Source organism: Salmo salar, chromosome 01, assembly GCF_965601325.2.
Source record: "Salmo salar chromosome 01, fSalSal1, whole genome shotgun sequence".
In the NCBI taxonomy this organism is placed as follows: Eukaryota; Metazoa; Chordata; class Actinopteri; order Salmoniformes; family Salmonidae; genus Salmo; species Salmo salar.
In genome coordinates, this window is record NC_138291.1 from 155,864,950 (window position 1) to 155,885,000 (window position 20,051).

At 44.6% G+C, this 20,051-nt stretch overlaps 1 protein-coding gene across 1 annotated transcript in view; it reads left to right on the forward strand.

The window, feature by feature from the left end:
- Nucleotides 1-780: 780 nt before the first annotated feature.
- mmp17a (matrix metallopeptidase 17a) overlaps nucleotides 781-20,051 on the forward strand; it is a 99,195-nt gene continuing 79,924 nt past the window's right edge. Inside the window, exon 1 of the mRNA XM_014134286.3 lies at nucleotides 781-1,393. Coding sequence (XP_013989761.1) covers nucleotides 1,247-1,393 — 147 coding nt within the window. The 5' untranslated portion in view covers nucleotides 781-1,246. The remainder of the gene's footprint in view (nucleotides 1,394-20,051) is intronic.

Sequence of the window (20,051 nt, forward strand, 5' to 3'; positions counted from 1 at the left end):
CGTTCCCTTGGGACCATCACGTGATGTCCTGAAGACTAGTAAAATGAAAGTCCTGAGAACATGTAAAGATTTTCAAAAAAGCTTACAGGGAACTCCGCAAAGGTCCCCCAAAGAACGTTTCCCAAGGACCATCAAACCACGTCCTGAAGAGTAGTAAAATGAAGGTCCTGAAAATGTCCTAAAAAGGTCCTAACATGGTCCTCCGTGACTGATGTCCTGGTAACTTACAGTGAACTAGACAACAGTCCCCCAGAGAACGTTCTCCCCATACGCTTAACCTAGCACCTCGCCCATGCTAAGCTTATAGCCTACCTAACCCTCTACACATCGTTGTTTCCACATAAGCTACTGTAGGCTTGCTTCATGTAGTCTACGCATAGGCCTAGGTAACTTTGCAACATCACCAGGTACTATAGCCTATGGGTATGCCTATATAGACTCTCTCTGTGGTAGGCATGGCCATTTAACGTTGGGTTTCACCTGTACAATTTTACTTTGGCTAATGATATAGGCCTACATTTTACCCTGTGGACTAACATTGTTTTCATTCGAACAAATGTATTCAGAGATGCCAGACATCTCTAAACTGTGCATGTCTGTCTGATGCACACTGTAGCGCCTGCAACTCTGAAACCGAGGTCACAAAATTAAAAGGGCGTGATAGATCCAATACTATGCCCATTCTATGTGAACTGAATAATGCGCCTTTATTCTCTCCTCCCATCCCTGGCTAAATTCCTCTCCACTCTCTCACCGTGCGTCGCGTCAGTCTCAGTTTCCAATGCTCCGCGCAGGGAGCGCAAGCCTACCTCCGTTTGCCGGTATTGCAGTGTTGCAGAGGGAATATTAATTGAACGGATTCTATTTCTTTGCCCCGTGGGTATCTTGCACATTCTGAGATAAATAGCCTACACACTCCTATGCCGGGAAATATAAGTTATATGTCTTTGTAAATAATTGTCGGCGTAATGTGGTCCACTGAGGAACAGCAATAGCCCATGACTGAAATGGTTTTTCAGGACGCGGATCTTGGTGGAAACTAACTGCAAAATTCCTCAATTTTTTTATTGGCATCTTTGGCTCTGTGTGATATGTGTTTCATGTGTTTACGCGCAACAGTGAGGTAGACTTCTCTTACATTCCGTTTTGGAAACGGATGCGAGGGATCCGGACCTGGGTGATTTATTTGGTGGTGCGGGGGCAGGGACCCGTGTCTGAGCGCTGCATGAGCAGCGAGTGACAGGGCATGATGTGTCAATTTTTTCGGAAGTGGAAGTCCGTGCGGCGCGTTTGGATTATTTCTCCAGAGATGCTCCTGCTGCCTATGTTTTGGTTTTTATCTCAGGCTCGAGCGGCACCCTCTCTGACGGCTGAGCAGATGGACATGGGGGTGGTAAGAGCCTATAGTCTTTCAACACTTTTACAATGAATCTTTGAACCTAGTCTACTGCAGTGGACACACATTTTTATGGGTTAAATACGTAGCCTACGCAGATTCTGGAATAATATAGCTGAACTTTTATCCATATAGGCCTACATGTAGGGCTGTTGAAATAAACTACCTCATAGTTCATCATCAGCATATCAACATGATGCCACCTCTGGTGTGTAATTGTAAGCTAACTCCTGCGCATTCAGTGAACATTGAGAAATCAATTGCTTTATAGTCCATGCTATGGCAGTGTTGGGGAAACGTCGCATTTGGTTGTAACCTAGTTATTGGCTTCAATCATTTAGAAACAGAAGTAGGGAAGATGATGCATAATTGGGAGTGAGTAGACTATCGTGTGTCCTGTAGTTTCTCCGGAGCATTTGCCTAATATATAAAAATAAATGTTCTGTGAAACCAGTCTCACTTTGGGTAAATATTTTAATGGTAGGCTTATCATAATTATTTGGGCATTCTTCATGGGCTATTCTATGTGAGCGATTGCTCCCTTAATGTCTGTCAGTGGTCAATGTATAGGCTAGATGCCAAGCTCGTTTGAGAGAAAATAGCTCTGCATGGTTCTCTATAGCACTGTGCAGTTTGTAATAAATCTTAAAGTACGGATAAATACAGGAATTACATATAAATCCATCCCTGTATTTATCCGTGTCCACTTGCACAATGTGATGTAGCCTACAATTCCTGTGTCATAATCATATGTAACCTGGTCTCAGAGCATTTTGTTTCATTCTGTATGTAATTTCGAGAATACGTTTAGTATGATATGTACCTTTTGTATGGTGTTTATTCATTTGTGTATGTCCATCATCCATTTCGTATCATATGTGAAGAATAACAATTCGTATGATATGGTACGAATTTGTAAATCATACAAAATATTCCTATTTGCAAAACGTATGATATGTTACGAATTTCCATTTGTTGTGGCTAACGTTGGCTAGGTGGCTAAAGCTAAAGTAAGCTAGGTTAGGGGTTAAGGTTAAGGTTAGGAGTTAGGATAAAGGGGAAGGGGAAGGGTTAGCTAAAAGGGTTAAGGTTAGGGTTAGGGAAGCTTTTTCCAAACTCGTTCCTTGGGACCCCAAGTGGTGCATGTTTTGGTTTTTGCCCTAATGCTACAGAGCTGATTCAAATTATCAAAGCTTGATGATTAGTTGATTATTTTAATCGGCTGTATAGTGCTAGGGCAAAAACTAAATTGTGCACCGAGTTTGGGAAACCCTGGGTTAGGGGAAGGGTTAGCTAAAATGCTAAGTAGTTGCAAAGTTGCTGCAAAGTAGTAAGTAGTTAAAAAGTTGCTAAAATGCTAAAGTTGTCCTTGATGATATTCAAACATGCAACCTTTGTGTTGCTAGAGGTTTGCGTTATACGCCCCCCATCTGTCTTATGTAACCATACCAAGCGTAGCATATCATCTCTTTGACAAAAAATCACCACTAAAATAATCAGTTTATAGGTCATTTACACTAATAATCAAAGCATTGAATTAGTTGAGAGTTGAGAAATTCTCTAAATGGCCCTCATTTACCCATTAAAGTTGCCCAAAGCTATTTGATTTAGACTGTATTATCAGAGTAAAATATATATTTTTTCATTCAGGCTTGTATTCAATAAGCACTATCCAAGCTTTATAATGATTTCCCATTCTATTGAGAGGATTATTATCATCCCCAAAATACTTTTGTACAGCATTACAGTAATCTGTCCTGCCCCTACCCACCCCACCCCACCCCAAACACCTCTCTCTCTCTCTCTCTCTCTCTCTCTCTCTCTCTCTCTCGCTCCCCCTCTCTCAATTCAAGGGCTTTATTGGCATGGGAAACGTGTTAACATTGCCAAAGCAAGTGAAATAGATAATAACCAATAAAAATGAACAGTAATCTCTCTCTGTCTCTCTCTGTCTCTATCACTCTCTCTACCTCATGTAAACTCACAACACGCAAGATGTAGCTGTTCCTCCCTAGTTTTCAAAGTTAATTCTCTAATATGGAGGCTGAGGGGCAGAAAATGATATTTTCTCAGTGATAGCCCATAAACAAGGGTCACACAAAGGTTTTTCATGTGCTGACCTCCACATGGCCCTCTTGGAGCCCAGTGAGTGGTGTAGGTGCTGTAAGATTGCACATTTAGCGAAGCTGCTCCATGTCTCTGTGGAGCTGACACATTAAACACAGTGGAAACTCTAATTGCTCAGGTGTTACTGTGTGGACCAGGGCCTGCTGGCACCATTGCTGGGATGTGTCAGTGCAGAAGTTGACCAGCTCAGCGGGTAATAGGTTGGCAAATGACTGAACCTTATCAGTGTGGCACAGAAAGGAAGCAGAGGACTTAGAGAGGGGATCAATCTGCACAACCAGCCCATCCACAACACATGCTTTACAGCAGAGATGTGATCGGGTGATTACACAGACGATTTAACGTACAATACGTAGAAGTTCCCACTACAGGAGGGTGTTGGTCAATACCCAGACAGACAGATGGAATGACTTCTGTCCCCTGGATTGCCACCCCATCTCGCCTCCTTCTGCGGCCGGCTGGGTTTAAAGTAAGGTTTGCATGGGGCAGGTGGGTGTGTTGCTCAATGAGAGCCATTTCCCCTGCTCAGCAGAACCATGTCTGAAACTACAATGTACCAGGGGCTTGGGGTGAGCCCCCCTTCAGACAGTCCACCAGAGACACACCAGACACCGTCTCGATGTTGGGATTATTGTAATTGTACGTCACATGCACAGTCCAATATGCAATTTCACAACATACGTCAAATGGACACATAATAGGTCTAATCAGCACTATATGCTTTCTGCCTATCATATAATTTTTACAATATGGTTTTCAGTCTGCTGGTACTGAGAGCCCTAGCTCCCCAGGGGACAACTCTCACAGCTCTTAGACTTCTCTTTAGATGTCATACAGGCCAATTGAGGAAGCACTGCATTTTTTAATCAGCCAGCAAATCACTATTGTATAGGGCATGTATTTGCCTACATTAAATTCACAATGAACTGCAGTAGAGAGAAAACAACCTCTTTTGCAAAACTAGAGTTGTTATCACACCCTAAATTTAGTGACAGCTCTTATGAGAAACAGTGTGGAATGGTTCTGGCTGAAATGAGTGAAATGTGTGAAGATATGAAGTGTTACTGTTTGACTCTTTCATCCTGTTTGGAGATAGGCAGGATGGTAACGACCATACCTCACCAGCCTGTCTCTGTCCTAAAGTGGAGAATCTCATTTTGCTGTAATTTCTTTAATATGACAGCACCATCTGGTCCCATCTTCAGTGGAGTGGAGAGGATAGGAGGATACCACTCCCAGAAATATCTCACACAGCCCAGCCAGGCACACAAGCACAGCCACCCTCATTAGGACACTCCCCCCTTGAGCACCACACAGTCCAGCCGTGTCACTTTCTCTCAGCTCACTCTGTCCCACCTATAGTGCTTCTCCTCTGGAACTCTATAGATAGGATGCATTCCTTCACCAACACCTGGCTATTCCAATTACCCAGAGATGCGTCGTCAAGAGAGGGATGAAAGATGGGGATTGATTGACGGGTAAAGGAGTTAGTGTGGCTCTGAAAGGAGCAATCAAACAGAGGCACAAAAAAGTGCACACCAAACAAAAAAAAGCTGTCTCACCACTTAGACAAGGGGCCCACATGAAATCAAAATAGTCTCTGCGTCTGGGAAGGAACTGTCTCTCTGGACTAATGCTTTGGGGAGAGATTTGCACCTGTGGTGAGGAGAGAGGAGAAGTTTTTACTTAATTGTCCTCGTTAGCTGTAGTCGTGACCAACATCAAATCAAACTTTATTTGCCACATGCACCGAATACAAGTGTAGACTTTACCGCGAAATGCTTACTTACAAGCCCTTAACCAACAGTGCAGTTCAAGGAGAAGAAAGTATTTACCAAGTAGGCTAAAATAAAAAGTAATAATTAAAAGTAACACAATAAGAATAACAATAACGAAGGCTATATACAGGGGCCACCAGTACCGAGTCAGTGTGCAGGGGTACAGGCTAGTTGAGGTAATCTGTACATGTAGGTGGGGGCAAAGTGACTATGCATAGGTAACAAACAAACAGCGAGTAGCAGCAGTGTACAAGGGGGGGTGTCAATGTAAATTGTCCGGTGGCGATTTTTATGAATTGTTCATCAGTCTAATGGCTTGGGGGTAGAAGCTGTTAAGGAGCCTTTTGGTTCTAGACTTGGCGCTCCAGTACCGCTTGCCTTGCGGTAGCAGAGAAAACAGTCTATAACTTGGGTGACTGGAGTCTCTGACAATTTTATAGGCTTTCCTCAGACACCACCTATTATATAGGCCCTGGATGGCAGGAAGCTGTGATGTACTGGGCCGTTCGCACTACCCTCTGTAGCGTTTTGCGGTCAGATGCCAAGCAGTTGCCATACCAGGTGGTGATGCAACCGGTCAGGATGCTCTCGATGGTGCAGCTGTAGAACCTTTTGAGGATCTGGGGGCCCATGCCAAATCTTTTCAGGCTCCTGAGGGGGATAAGTTTTTGTCGTGCCCTCTTCACGACTGTCTTGGTATGTTTGGACCATGATAGTTCGTTGGTGATGTGGACACCAAGGAACTTGAAACTCTCGACCCACTCTGCTACAGCCCCGTTGATGTTAATGGGGGCATGTTTGGCCCACCTTTTCCTGTAGTCCACGTACCGCTCCTTTGTCTTGCTCACATTGAGGGAGAGGTTGTTGTCCTGGCACCACACTGCCAGTTCTCTGACCTCCTCCGTATAGGCCATCTCATCGTTGTCGGTGATCAGGCCTAACACTGTTGTGTCGTCAGCAAACTTAATGATGGTGTTGGAGCCGTGTTTTGCTCACTCTAAGTTGCGCGCATGCTCGGGCACGCAGCTCCCGGGACTGCCAAGCAGAATAAATATCAGCCCGCACAGAGAAGCACAAGATTGAACTTCACTCAACTTTCTAGAGTTTTCCCCCTTCCTTAACACTGTTAACGTTTCCCTTTACTGTGGGAATTGTGATCGAATCAACGCAAAATTAGCCACTTTTAATACAACATACCGAAACAAAACGAACTATGCAAGAGATTTTGTTGTATGCAGAATGCATCGGAGTAGGATTCTATTGCATTGACACACAGTCGTGTGTTCGACTGTGTGTCAATGCAATAGAATCCTACTCCGATGCATTCAGCCCATACTCTACGCATAACTAATCAGAGCTGCAGTAGGCCTAGAGTATTTGCAAATAGACCATTGCCCAGTGGTGGAAAAAGTACCCAATTGTCTAACTTGAGTAAAAGTAAAGATACCGTGCCAAGGTTAATAGAAAATGACTCAAGCAAAAGTGAAAGTCACCCAATAAAAGTATTTGAATTTTAAATATACCTAAGTATCAAAAGTAAAAGTTTGAATAATAAAAAATTCCTTATATTAAGAAAACCAGATGGCATAATTTTCTTGTTTTTTAAGTTTACGCATAGCCAGGGGCACACTCCAACACTCAGACATAATTTACAAACAAAGCATTTGTGTTTAGTGAGTCTGCCAGATCAGGGGCTGTCACGTCCTGGCCAGTATAAGGGTTAATTGTTATTGTAGTTTGGTCAGGACGTGGCAGAGGGTATTTGTTTTATGTGGTCCGGGGTGGTGTTTTGGTAAAAGGGTGTTTGATTTAGTATTTCCGGGTTTTTGGTTTATGGTCTATGTTTATGTATTTCTATGTGTAGTCTAGTAAGTGTGTTTCTATGTAGAGTTAATTGGGGTGGACTTCCAATTGAAGGCAGCTGTGTGGTGTTGCCTTTGATTGGAAGTCCTATATTAGTTGGGTGTGTTTGTGGGAAATTGTTCTGTGTTTAGCCTTGTGCCTTGCCAGACTGTCTGTGGATCGTTCGTTGTCTTGTTTGTTGTTTTTGTGTTCTTTTTTGATTTAATAAATGTTCAAAATGAACAAACACATTCCTGCTGCATTTTGGTCCTCCTTCACCGACGATAACCGTGACAGAATTTCCTACCAAACCAGGACCAAGCAGCAGAGGAAGGAGCAGTGGGATTTTGAGTTGGACTATGGTGAGAGATGGACTTGGGAGGAGATCTTGAAGGGAGAAGGCTCCTACACTTGGGAGGAGATCCAATCAGGAAAAGATCGCCTTCCATGGGGACAGGTGGTAAGAGAGAGAGAGGAAAGGCGAAAGGCTGGTATGGACCGGGAACGTTTCCGAGGAACACGACTGGCGTTGAAGCACGAGAGGCACCCCCAATACATTTTTTTGGGGGGGCACACGGGTAGTTTGGCTAGGCATAGGAAGAGCTGGAAGCCAGCTACCCGTGGTTATATGGAGGAGCGTATGAGGTGGAGAGCGCCATGTTTCGCTGAGGAGCGCACTATCTCACCCATACGCACGCACAGTCCGGTGCGCGTTATTCCAGCCCCTCGCAGGTGCCGTGCTAGAGCGGGCATCCAGCCTGGTAGGAGGATGCCTGCGCAGCGCATCTGGTCGCTGGTACGCCTCCGAGGACCAGGCTACCCAACTCCCGCTCTACGCACGGCTACCATCAGGCCCCTGCACAGCCCAGTCTGCCCTGTACAAGCACCCCGCTCGTACAGGGCTACTAGTTCCATCCAGCCGAGACGGGTTGTGCAGGAGGTAAGATCAAGACCGAATGTGCGCCTCCATAGCCCTGGGTTTCCAGCTCCTGTCTCTCGTGCGGACCCGGAAGTGCGTCAACCCAGTCCGACTCGTCCTGTTCCCGCTCCCCGCACTAGCCTGGAGGTGCGTGTTCTCAATCTGGTACGCCCAGTACCAGCACCACGCCCCAGGCTTCAAGTGCGTAAAGCCAGCCTCGCCAGTCAACAGTCACCAGAGCTGCCCGCCAGTCAACAGTCGCCAGAGCTGCCCGCCAGTCAACAGTCGCCAGAGCTGCCCGCCAGTCAACAGTCGCCAGAGCTGCCCGCCAGTCAACAGTCGCCAGAGCTGCCCGCCAGTCAACAGTCGCCAGAGCTGCCCGCCAGTCAACAGTCGCCAGTGCCTGCCCGTCAGTGAGAAATCGCCAGAGCCGCCCGTCAGTGAAGAGTCGCCAGAGCCACCCACTAGTCAGGAGCTGCCAGAGTGGCCAGACTGCCCGGAACTGCCGGAGTGGCCAGACTGCCCGGAACTGCCGGAGTGGCCATACTGTCCCGAGTGGCCAGACTGCCCGGAACTGCCGGAGTGGCCAGACTGCCCGGAACTGCCGGAGTGGCCAGACTGCCCGGAACTGCCGGAGTGGCCAGACTGCCCGGAACTGCCGGAGTGGCCAGACTGCCCGGAACTGCCGGAGTGGCCAGACTGCCCTGAACTGCCGGAGTGGCCAGACTGCCCTGAACTGCCGGAGTGGCCAGACTGTCCCGAGTGGCCAGACTGCCCGGAACTGCCGGAGTGGCCAGACTGCCCTGAACTGCCGGAGTGGCCAGACTGCCCTGAACTGCCGGAGAGGCCAGACTGCCCTGAACTGCCGGAGTGGCCAGACTGCCCTGAACTGCCGGAGTGGCCAGACTGCCCTGAACTGCCGGAGTGGCCAGACTGCCCTGAACTGCCGGAGTGGCCAGACTGCCCTGAACTGCCGGAGTGGCCAGACTGCCCTGAACTGCCGGAGTGGCCAGACTGCCCTGAACTGCCGGAGTGGCCAGACTGCCCTGAACGTCCCGAGCTGCCAGACTGCCCAGACTGTCCCGAGCTGCCAGGCTGCCCAGACTGTCCCGAGCTGCCAGGCTGCCCAGACTGTCCCGAGCTGCCAGACTGCCCAGACTGTCCCGAGCTGCCAGACTGCCCCGAGCTGCCAGAGTGGCCCGACTGCCTGGAACGGCCAAAACCGGAGCCACGTCCAGATATAGGTGGGTTGGGGAGGGGGGGTGTAGCACAGTGCCGTCGTTGACGGCAGCCACCCTCCCTTCCCTCCCTTTAGTAGGGGGGAATTGTAGTTTTGTTGTTTGGGGTTGTTGTTTATTTTTTTTTTTTTTTAAGGTGCTTCCGGGGTTAGCACCTTTAAGGGGGGGGTACTGTCACGTCCTGGCCAGTATAAGGGTTAATTGTTATTGTAGTTTGGTCAGGACGTGGCAGAGGGTATTTGTTTTATGTGGTCCGGGGTGGTGTTTTGGTAAAAGGGTGTTTGATTTAGTATTTCCGGGTTTTTGGTTTATGGTCTATGTTTATGTATTTCTATGTGTAGTCTAGTAAGTGTGTTTCTATGTAGAGTTAATTGGGGTGGACTTCCAATTGAAGGCAGCTGTGTGGTGTTGCCTTTGATTGGAAGTCCTATATTAGTTGGGTGTGTTTGTGGGAAATTGTTCTGTGTTTAGCCTTGTGCCTTGCCAGACTGTCTGTGGATCGTTCGTTCTCTTGTTTGTTGTTTTTGTGTTCCTTTTTGATTTAATAAATGTTCAAAATGAACAAACACAGTCCTGCTGCATTTTGGTCCTCCTTCACCGACGATAACCGTGACAGGGGCAGTGGGGATGACCAGGGTGTCATCCCAACCCTGGTCAGGGAAAATGTACGGAGTAAAAATGACATTATTTTCTTTAGGAATGTAGTGAAGTAAAAGTAAAAGTTGTCCAAAATATAAATAGTAAAGTACAGACACCCCCAAAGAAAATACTTAAGTAGTACTTTAAAGTATTTTTACTTAAATACTTTACACCACTGCCATTGTCATATATACATCTGTGCCATTCACAGTGCCATCTGGGCAAGAGAGGTCGTGAGTAGATGCACTTGTTTTGAGATAAAAGTGAGTACTGCATGTATCATTTACTAGTTAGTGAGTTATTAGCCCAGTTATAAATCATTTGTAGTCAGCAATGGGGGAGTGATTGCTTCCTACAAGAGTACAAAACATGTACATTTGTAGACATCTTTGAAAAGTGAGTCAGGTAAAGAGCTTTTTTTCATCTTAAGTGGGCAGTGTTGTATTTTGAGAGAGGCTTGAATAAGCTAAGTAGCCAAAAGGCAGAGGGTAGCATAATTTGTCTGATTCTCTGTAATAATGGTAGGGGAATAATAATGCATTTATTTTGTGAAGTAGTTTCTTCTTATCAAACAACACAACATTTTCAGTCACCTCCTTGTCTGAAGGACAAGTGGATAAACAGGTTCATGTCAAGCCCTGCATGTTTTTTCAGAAGTTTCATGGAATGTAGACCTACATTGAACACCCCACATTGGCTGCTACTGTAGGCTGAATGATGAATGAACAGCTATTTACATAATACAAAATTATGGGATGCATTTTCTCCATTGTTTTTGATGGTAGGCCACTCTGGTAGGCCTACATTATGATCACATAGCCACAATAGCCTACTTGGCCACTGTTAAAACTGTAACTTAAAGCAGGTACAGCCCCCGTGTTCACAGTAAACTCACGCCGGAAGTTGCAAAGGAATTTTCACACGTTTGCGCTCAGCAAACCTGAAATTTGCTGTGTCGAACAGAATTCGAGGGAACATTGGTCTTGACTAAAGTGTGTTGAGTTATGTGACTAGGTCAAAATTGTGTGGGATTTTAATAATAATAGTCTGGTCTGCCTTTTCTTTCTCACAATCCTCTGGTTCCAATGCAGTCCACTTTTAGCACCTCTGTCCTACTTTCAGGAGGCACTGTGGATGCCTGTGACCTCACGTCCATTGCACGGTATCGTGGGGGCTCAGATTTGGGGCAAGGAGATTATTTCAGGAACAATGTCTAGGGGGAGGAGGCCACAGTGCAAGAGAGAATATTACGGTACGGAGAAAGAGGGAGAGAAAGAGAGAGAGGCACTCAGATGTGTGATATAGTATAGCCATACCCACTCAGAAAGAAAGTGAGATCTAAGACGGCCCTCCAATCCCTCCATATCCAACCTGTCATCCCTTCCTTGTTCAAGTGTATTACGGTGCCGACTGTAGGTTCTTGAGGAGATTGTCAGATTTGCTGAAGGGTTTAGGACAGCATCAAAGGCCCTATCCGTGAGGTTTTGCAGATCCTGACACCTCATTGGCAGGAATCCCAGCTCTGCCTTCTGGGATTCCTGCTTGGCAGCTGTGCTGACCTCATCCTGACCCTGTCAATCAACATAAAGACAGACATATCCAGACCCTTGGTAGATCAAACACTCATACTTTGCAGTATAAGATAACAAAATCAAGAAGTTTGTTCTTGTGAAGCGACCACACGCCGAACAGCCACATACGCATACATAAACTCACACACACCAAATTGGATTACCTCATAATATTCCGAGCAACATTGACTATGATCAGAGAAACAATACTTCACTGGCCAGAAAACTGTACTTGCAATCTCTAGATTTATTGCAAGCCATTGTAATCTTGCATGCATCAAAAAAAGAGATGTTCAAGGAAATTCCAAATGCCAGAAAGGATGGCAGACAGTAGTAATGGATCACATTGTGTGGGCGATGGAACGGGAATTACTTTTCTCTGCAACAGAGCTGCACGCAATCTCCCTCTTTCTCCATTCGCTCACAAGGATTTTTTAAACTGAGGTTCACGAACAAAGCTGCTACACTCCAAGGCAACCATATTGAAAACCAGAAATCAGCTCCATATGCTCCCCTGTCTTATGTTATCCAAAGGGGTCCCCCCTCTCCCTGTCCCATCTCAGATCAAGGGAATAGTCACCATCACCATCCAAAGGACCACGGAGCTCTTGTAATTACTGTGGTTTCTGGTGTTGCGCTGGCTTGCCTGTCGCAGCTCAAAATAACTGAGGCCAGCCAGCCATTCTGGCAATGCACAACCTTAAAGCACTATCAAGGAAACGCCAAAGCAATAACAGAGGTCCTCTTAGATTGCTTGCCGAAATTAGCAGAATAAAGAAACTGTGTGTATTTGGAGTATATGCACATGTCTGCATGTGATCGGGTGTGTATATGTGTGGTATGCATGCATAATGCGTTCATGTGAGGGCAAGTCAAAACAGTCAGTAAAGCAGTCACTTCCCACTCTGTGGAAGCAGGCCAAATGAATGTAAAAGCCAACCAGTTGCGGATGTGGTTGACAGCCCCCTTTGGCTTTTAATAAGTTTATTCATTTTCCAAGTTGTTCTGAGCCACGCAGCAGGTTATCCTGCCGTTTGGCTCTCATTAGCATTTGTCAGTTATTAACAAGATGAAGGAGAGCAGAGGAGAGAAAAAATTGAAGCGAAAAAGCTTCTTCAGATGCAAGGAACGTCAGAGAAATCATTTTAGTGAGTGGAGGCGTTTGATTTGCAGCGTAGAATCAGCTTCAAGTCTGCCGTGTAATGTTCTCATGACGAGAGCCCATTCCTCTGCTGGTCCTTATGGAAGAAGGAAGGAAGGACCAGGCTGGGTTAGCTAGCAGCTTGTTTTCAGAGGTCTGCTAGTGCTAATGGAATTATGTTTAATTTACAAACGCGAGAGGCTGATGGGATCAGGGAATGGAATTGTATTGAGTTATTAGGTGAGAGTAATCAGTATGTGATGAAAATCATCTTAACCACACATACAGTATTGGAGAGTAATTGTAACATTCAAGGTTGCATCTATAGGTCCTCATTAGTGCAACAATTAGTTATTGACAGGATTTTCTCTCAGCAGAGCCCGTGGGAGACAAAGAGAGGTGAGAGTCTATTCTCTGTATGGATGTCTTAATGAAAATGTAATGAATTAAAGTGCTGTGTAAAAGTAGTTCAGTAGAAAATAAGTTACTCCTTGATTGACAGTGCTTCTCTAGATTTCTCACAGCCCATACAAAGTGCAAAACCACCACGTCACAAACCTGTATCAGTTTATGAGAAATGTTCTATGTGGAGAAGGCAGGCAGGATCCCTGTGTGGACTGGGTTGGCTCAGTAGGTAGCCAACTAAAGGTAATGCCCCTCACTGTGTCCTTGATATGGACTCCTCACCTCACTGGCTTCAGTCAAAATGGATTTTCAATAAATGGATTACTGCCTCTGAGTAAGACAACATTGTAAGTCACACTGGAAAATGTAATCTGCTCAGAGAATAGTGTACATAAGCAGGGATAGAAATGGGCTTATGCTTTAACCTCTTCGCTGCTTGTGGCTTTTAGGTATTCCTGTACTCACATACGTTTCACTGGCTTTGTAGAAAAGTCCACAGATCTGCTAAAGAGCTCTTCCCTTCAGATGGAATGGGATGGTTAGTCCCCAAAAGCCAGAGCCGAAGCTGAAGATGAGCTTATTCACAGCGGCCGAGGTGGATTTTTGTTTCCTGATTGGTTCATTCTCTGATCTTTATAACAGTGTTGCAGTAGATTCTAGCCCTATATAGGGAGTCAGTATAAATGTTTGATGTACACACTGCGTTATGTTGTGATACAAGAGGTGCTCAATATCTTACTCTCATTCTCTCTTTGTCATCTCGTTCTTCTCCCACTCTTTCTCAACTCCTTATGACTTTCATTGAAATAATCTGCACCTCCCTTTTTCTTCTTCTTTCTCTCCCTTTCTCCCCACCCTCTTTCTCTCAATCCCCTCTATGGCTTTGGCACAGACACTCATCCCTGGGAAGATGCATAGTGCTGCAACTGGAAGCCGGTTGGCATTTAATAACCCAACAAGTCAATATGACCTTAATGGTTGGCCGCTCATTAAGTTATGTGCCGCGTCATCAGTTCCATAATTGTTTTTGCGCCATTATTAATTTGATTTCAGCCTGGCGCTGATCTGAGGGGCCGTTATTGGCACATCGAACAGGAGTAATGGGCCGTGCCCAGCTAGAAAGAAGCTGGTGCAGTTTATAGCAGGGTCACAGTAGGGTGTCTTCTATATTTATGTACAGCCGTGGTTTCCAAACTTTTTATAGTCCCGTACCCCTTCAAATATTCAATCTCCAGCTGCGTACCCCCTCTAGCGCCAGGGTCAGCACACTCTCAAATGTTGTTTTTTGCCATCATTGTAAGCCTGCGACACGCACACTATGCAATACATATATTAAACATAAGAATGAGTGTGTTTTTGTCACAACCCGGCTCGAACTACAAAAATCTCTGAAACTGGAAACACTCATCTCCCTCACTAGCTTTAAGCACCAACTATCAGAGCAGCTCCCAGATCACTGCACCTGTACATAGCCCATCTATAATTTAGCCCAACTACTACCTCTTCCCCTACTGTATTTATTTATTTAATTTATTTTTTGCTCCTTTGCACCATATTATTTATATTTTAACTTTGAACTTTCTTCAAATTACAAATCTACCATTCCAGTGTTTTATTTGCTATACTTTATTTACTTTGCCACCATGGCCTTTTTTGCCTTTACCTCCTTTATCTCACATCATTTGCTCACATTGTATATAGTCTTATTTATTTATTTTTTCTACTGTATCATTGATTGTATGTTGTTTTACTCCATGTGTAACTCTGTGTTTTTGTATGTTGTCGAACTGCTTTGCTTTATCTTGGCCAGGTCGCAATTGTAAATGAGAACTTGTTCTCAACTTGCCTACCTGGTTAAATAAAGGTGAAATAAAATAAAATAAATAAAAAATGGGAAGTGACAAAGAGCTCTTATAGGACCAGGGCACAAACAATAATAATACTTAATCATTTTGCTCTTTATTTAGCCATCTTACATATTAAACCTTATTTGTTCATTAAAAATTGTGAATAACTCACCACAGGTTAATGAGAAGGGTGTGCTTGCAAGGATGCACATAACTCTGCAATGTTGAGTTGTATTGGAGAGAGTCTCAGTCTTAAATCATTTCCCACACACAGTCTGTGCCTGTATTTCGTTTTCATGCTAGTGAGGCCCGAGAATCCACTCTTACATTAGGTACGTAGTTGCAAATGGCATCAGTGTCTAAACAGCGCGATTTGCCAAGGCAAGAAACTCTGAGCACAGCCCTATCCAGAAATCTGGCAGTGGCTTCTGATTAAATTACATTTTCACAGAACCGCTTGTTGCAATTTCGATTAGTCTCTCTTGTTCAGATATCGGTAAGTGGACTGGAAGCAGGGCATGAAAGGGATAACGAATCCAGTTGTTTGTGTCGTCCGTTTCGGGAAAGTACCTGCGTAATTGCGGACCCAACTCACTCAGGTGCTTCGCTATATCACATTTGACATTGTCTGTAAGCTTGAGTTCATTTGCACACAAGAAATCATACCAAGATGGAAAGACCTGTGTGTTTTCTTTGTTAATGCAGACAAAGAGGAGCTCCAACTTCTGATTCATATCCTCAATTATGTCCCACACATTGAATATAGTTGCGGAGAGTCCCTGTAATCCTAGATTCAGATCATTCAGGCGAGAAAAAACATCAATCAGTTAGGCCAGTCGTGTGAGAAACTCGTCATCATGTGAAAATTAGACAAGTGAAAATGATGGTCAGTAAAGTTTAAGCTCGTCTCTCAATTCCAAAAAACTTGTCAATACTTTGCCCCTTGATAACCATGTTGTAAAAGCGTTATGGTCGCTGCCCATATTGCATAATGCAGAAAATACACGAGAGTTCAGGGGCCTTGCTTTAACAAAGTTAACCATTTTCACTGTAGTGTGAAAATGGACTGTTTGAAAATGTGAATCACATTTTTATTTGGCGTACCCCAGTTTGGGAATAGCCCATGTACAGTATAGGAACGGAAATATGAGCAGCACAATAATGCCTTTAAAGTGACCAAAAGTCCTTACTTGCACAGACACCTTAAGAGCATGTTTTTATTAATTTAACGAGGCAAGTAAGTTCAGAACAAATTCTTATTTTTAATGATAACCTAGGAACAGTGAACTGCCTTGTTCAGGGGCAGAACGACAGATTTTTACCTTGTCAGCTCGGGGATTCGATCTTGCAACCTTTCGGTTACTAGTCCAGCACTCTAACCACTAGGCTACCTGCCACCCCAACGAAATCCTATGGAGCCCAAAGAGATCCTATTTAATTACTATTATGTAATTCTAGAATGTAACCTATGTTCAGTAGTTTGTTCCTGTATTTATACATGCACGGTTCCATTTGGTAAACAAATAAAACCTTGTCATGTTCTGCTCTGCAATATCCAATTTTCCTATCTATTACTGAACAAAAATATAAACACAACGTGTAAAGTTTTGGTCCCATGTTTCATGAGCTGAAATAAAAGATCCCAGAATTTGTTATCCATCCAGCTGACAGGTGTGTCATATCAAGAAGCTCTTTTAAACAGCATGATCATTACGCAGGTGCACCTTGTGCTGCGGACAATAAAGGCCACTCTAAATGGTGCAGTTTGGTCACACAACACAATGCCATAGATGTGTTACGTTTTGAGGGAGCATGCAATTGGCATGCTGACTGCAGGAATGTCCACCAGAGCTGTTGCCAGATAATTTAATGTTCATTTCTCTGCCATAAGCCGCCTCCAACGTCGTTTTAGATAATTTTGTAATACGTCCAACCGGCCTCACAATCACAGATCACTTGTAACCATGCCAGTCCCGGAACTCCACATCCGGCTTCTTCACATGCGGGATCATCTGAGACCAGCCACCCGGACAGCTGATGAAACTGAGGAGTATTTCGGTCTGTAATAAAGCCCTTTCATGGGGGAAAACTCATTGTGATTGACTGGGCCTGGCTCCCAAGTGGGTGGGCCTATGCCCTCCCAAGCCCACCCATGGCTGCGCTCCTGCTCAGTCATATAAAATCCATACATTAGGGCCTTAGGAATTTACTTCAATTGACTGATTTCCTTATATGAACGGTAACTCAGTAAAATCATTGAAATTGTTGCATGTTGCGTTTTTGTTCAGTATAATTACCTCTGCATCTAAAAAGAAGAGTTCGGAGAAAGAGAGAGAGATTCCTGGCCTGGACAGTCCAAGAATATGCGGACCCAGCTGAATCCTCTACTTTTGTGTGCTCTCTCTCATTGTTCAGTAGAATCTTATAATGGACTAAGTCAGGACTTTCAGCGTAAGGTGAAGATAATAGAGAACAGGCTTACTGTGCTCTGCGTCGTGTTATTATCAATTTTTCCAGATCATTTGTCTCCTCCATCTGCCTGTGGTTTGCATCCTGCAACCCTAACCACCTTTTCCACTTTACCAATACACTGCTTTAATTAAGTGGTTCTGTTTCACCATGTGCCAATATATCAGACTATAAATACATTTGACCGGGAGACAGTCCCACAAAAAAATCCTCCTGATTCACACAAAAATATACACTCAAGATTTTCCCTGTTTTTGTGGAACGATCTGAAGTCGATGACTATGGTTTGCGATAACTTATGGAAGTGTGTAAACATGCCGTGTGAAGTGTTAAATGATATATTCATAATTTAACACATAAGCAGGCATTTTATTAATTTGCTAGTCGCATTTGTCATAGAGCCCCATAGCCCACTGCTACTGCCTGGCTGCCAGACTGCCATTCATGAATGTTACATCATGTTTCTGTCCTCTTAGATCTCCCTGCTCTGCCTGGGGGTAAGTGTCTGGGGCTGGGGTTTGACAGCAGGCCCTGCAATGAGGCGAGCCCCATGGTCCCAGTGTGGCGTCACAGACTCATACATGAAGACGGGATTTAAGGAGAGAGGAGACTGAATAGCTAATTTACAGTCTCATTAGTGAGATGGCTACTGTGATCAGTGGGTGCTGCTGTGTGGGGTGGTATCACTACCCCACCCTTCCTACCATGCCGGCTAAGCTCTGTATGGGCACCCCTCCTCACCATCCAACATGGCAAATGAGATCTAATTTAGCATGAGCCAAGCAAGAGGAACTCACAGGCCACTGCATACATTGGATCACTGACACACACGCACACATACACACACACACACATGCACACATACCCACATACACACATGAACACAGTGCTGTAATGCCACAGTATGTGGGTTATTTGAGTCCAGACCGTTTTTTTAATGGGAGTGTTGGTGGAGTTTGAACTTTGGCATCATTTCTAAGAACAATTCAGTCTAGGGGTGCCAGGTAGCAGCTAGTGTCCCCTCAGTCTCCAACCAAAACACAATCTCCTGCCTCACCTTATTTCTTCAGAATTGGTTGTCCATTTTCAATTTAAGAGTTGTTTGCTTCAGCAGTACTTGTTTTAACTTTGTTCATTCAAAAGTCTTTAGTGAAGTCTTTGCCTCTGAAAATAGCCTTTTCTCCATCACTGGTTGACGGTGATTCACAGTGGGACATTGTTGTGCTGTTTCATGGCCGTAGGTGCTGGGTTCTCTCCATGAACAAGACACACAATATCTAGATTATGTAGGCTGTCTTCGGCCCTGCCATTCTAGTGGCTCCTGGCATTCCACCCACTCTGAAAGCTGCTGGCACGGTCCCTGTACTCAGGTAACACAGGAAAACCTTATGTCACAGTAAGTCCTCGTCACCCAACACTGTGATGCACTTTTCACCACCCGGGGCAATTCTGAAATGTTGTTTTCATTGTGTTATTGTGATGTTCCAGTTCCTTCCTTTTCTGGGGAAACTGGTAGTGTGTCTAATGCAGTTTGTTGCAGCTAGGGGTTGTAACATCCTTGCGTGTGAAAATGTCAGTAGAAACTTTCACACTGTCTGCCTTGCAGGATGAAAAGTTTGTTTATCCTGTGGCGTTGATGGGGCTTGTAATATCCATTGTCAGGTTTTTTTTGTATGTGGTTTAAGTGTGTGTGGGTTCAAGACCAGTTGGTGCTGTTACTCAATGTGTTGTCAAGGAGGCTCACGGCTTAAACTAGGAGGGCAAATCTGTCTCTATGCCACTAGTCTTTACCTTCCTGGCCATGAATTACATACAGACACATACATAAATACTCACACACATAGTTGTACATAGACATACACACCAAAATATAAGCACAACATGTAAAGTGTTGGTCCCATGTTTCATGAGCTGAAATAAAAGATCCCAGAAATGTTCCATATACACCAAAAGCTTATTTCTCTCAAACTGTGTGCACAAATTTGTTTACATCCCTGTTAGTGAGCATTTCTCCTTTACCAAGATAATCTATCCACCTGACAGGTGTGGCATATCAAGAAGCTGATTAAACAGCATGATTATTACACAGGTGCACCTTGTGCCTGCCAGAAAATAAAAGGCCAGTCTAAAATGTGCAGTTTTGTCACACAACATAATGCCATAGATGTCTCAAGTTTTGAGGGAGTGTGGAATATCCACCAGAGCTGTTGCCAGATAAGTGAATGTTCATTTCTCTACCATAAGCCCCCTCCAACGTCATTTTAGAGAATTTGGCAGTACGTCCAACCGGCCTCACAATCGCAGACCTTGTGTATTCACACCAGCCCTGGACCTCCACATCCGGCTTCTTCACCTGCGGGATCGTCTGAGACCAGCCACCCGGACAGCTGATGAAACTGAGGAGTATTTCTGTCTGTAATAAACCCCTTTTGTGGGGGAAAACTCATTCTGATTGGATGTGGGTGTGCCTATGCCCTCCCAGGCCCATCCATGGCTGCGCCCCTGCTCAGTCATGTGAAATCCATACATTAGGGCTTAAGGAATTTATTTCAATTGACTGATTTCCTTATATGAACTGTAACACAGTAAAATCATTGAAATTGTTGCATGTTGCGTTTATATTTTTGTTCAGTATATATACACATACTGACACTCAACCTTGTTCATATAAATGGTAAC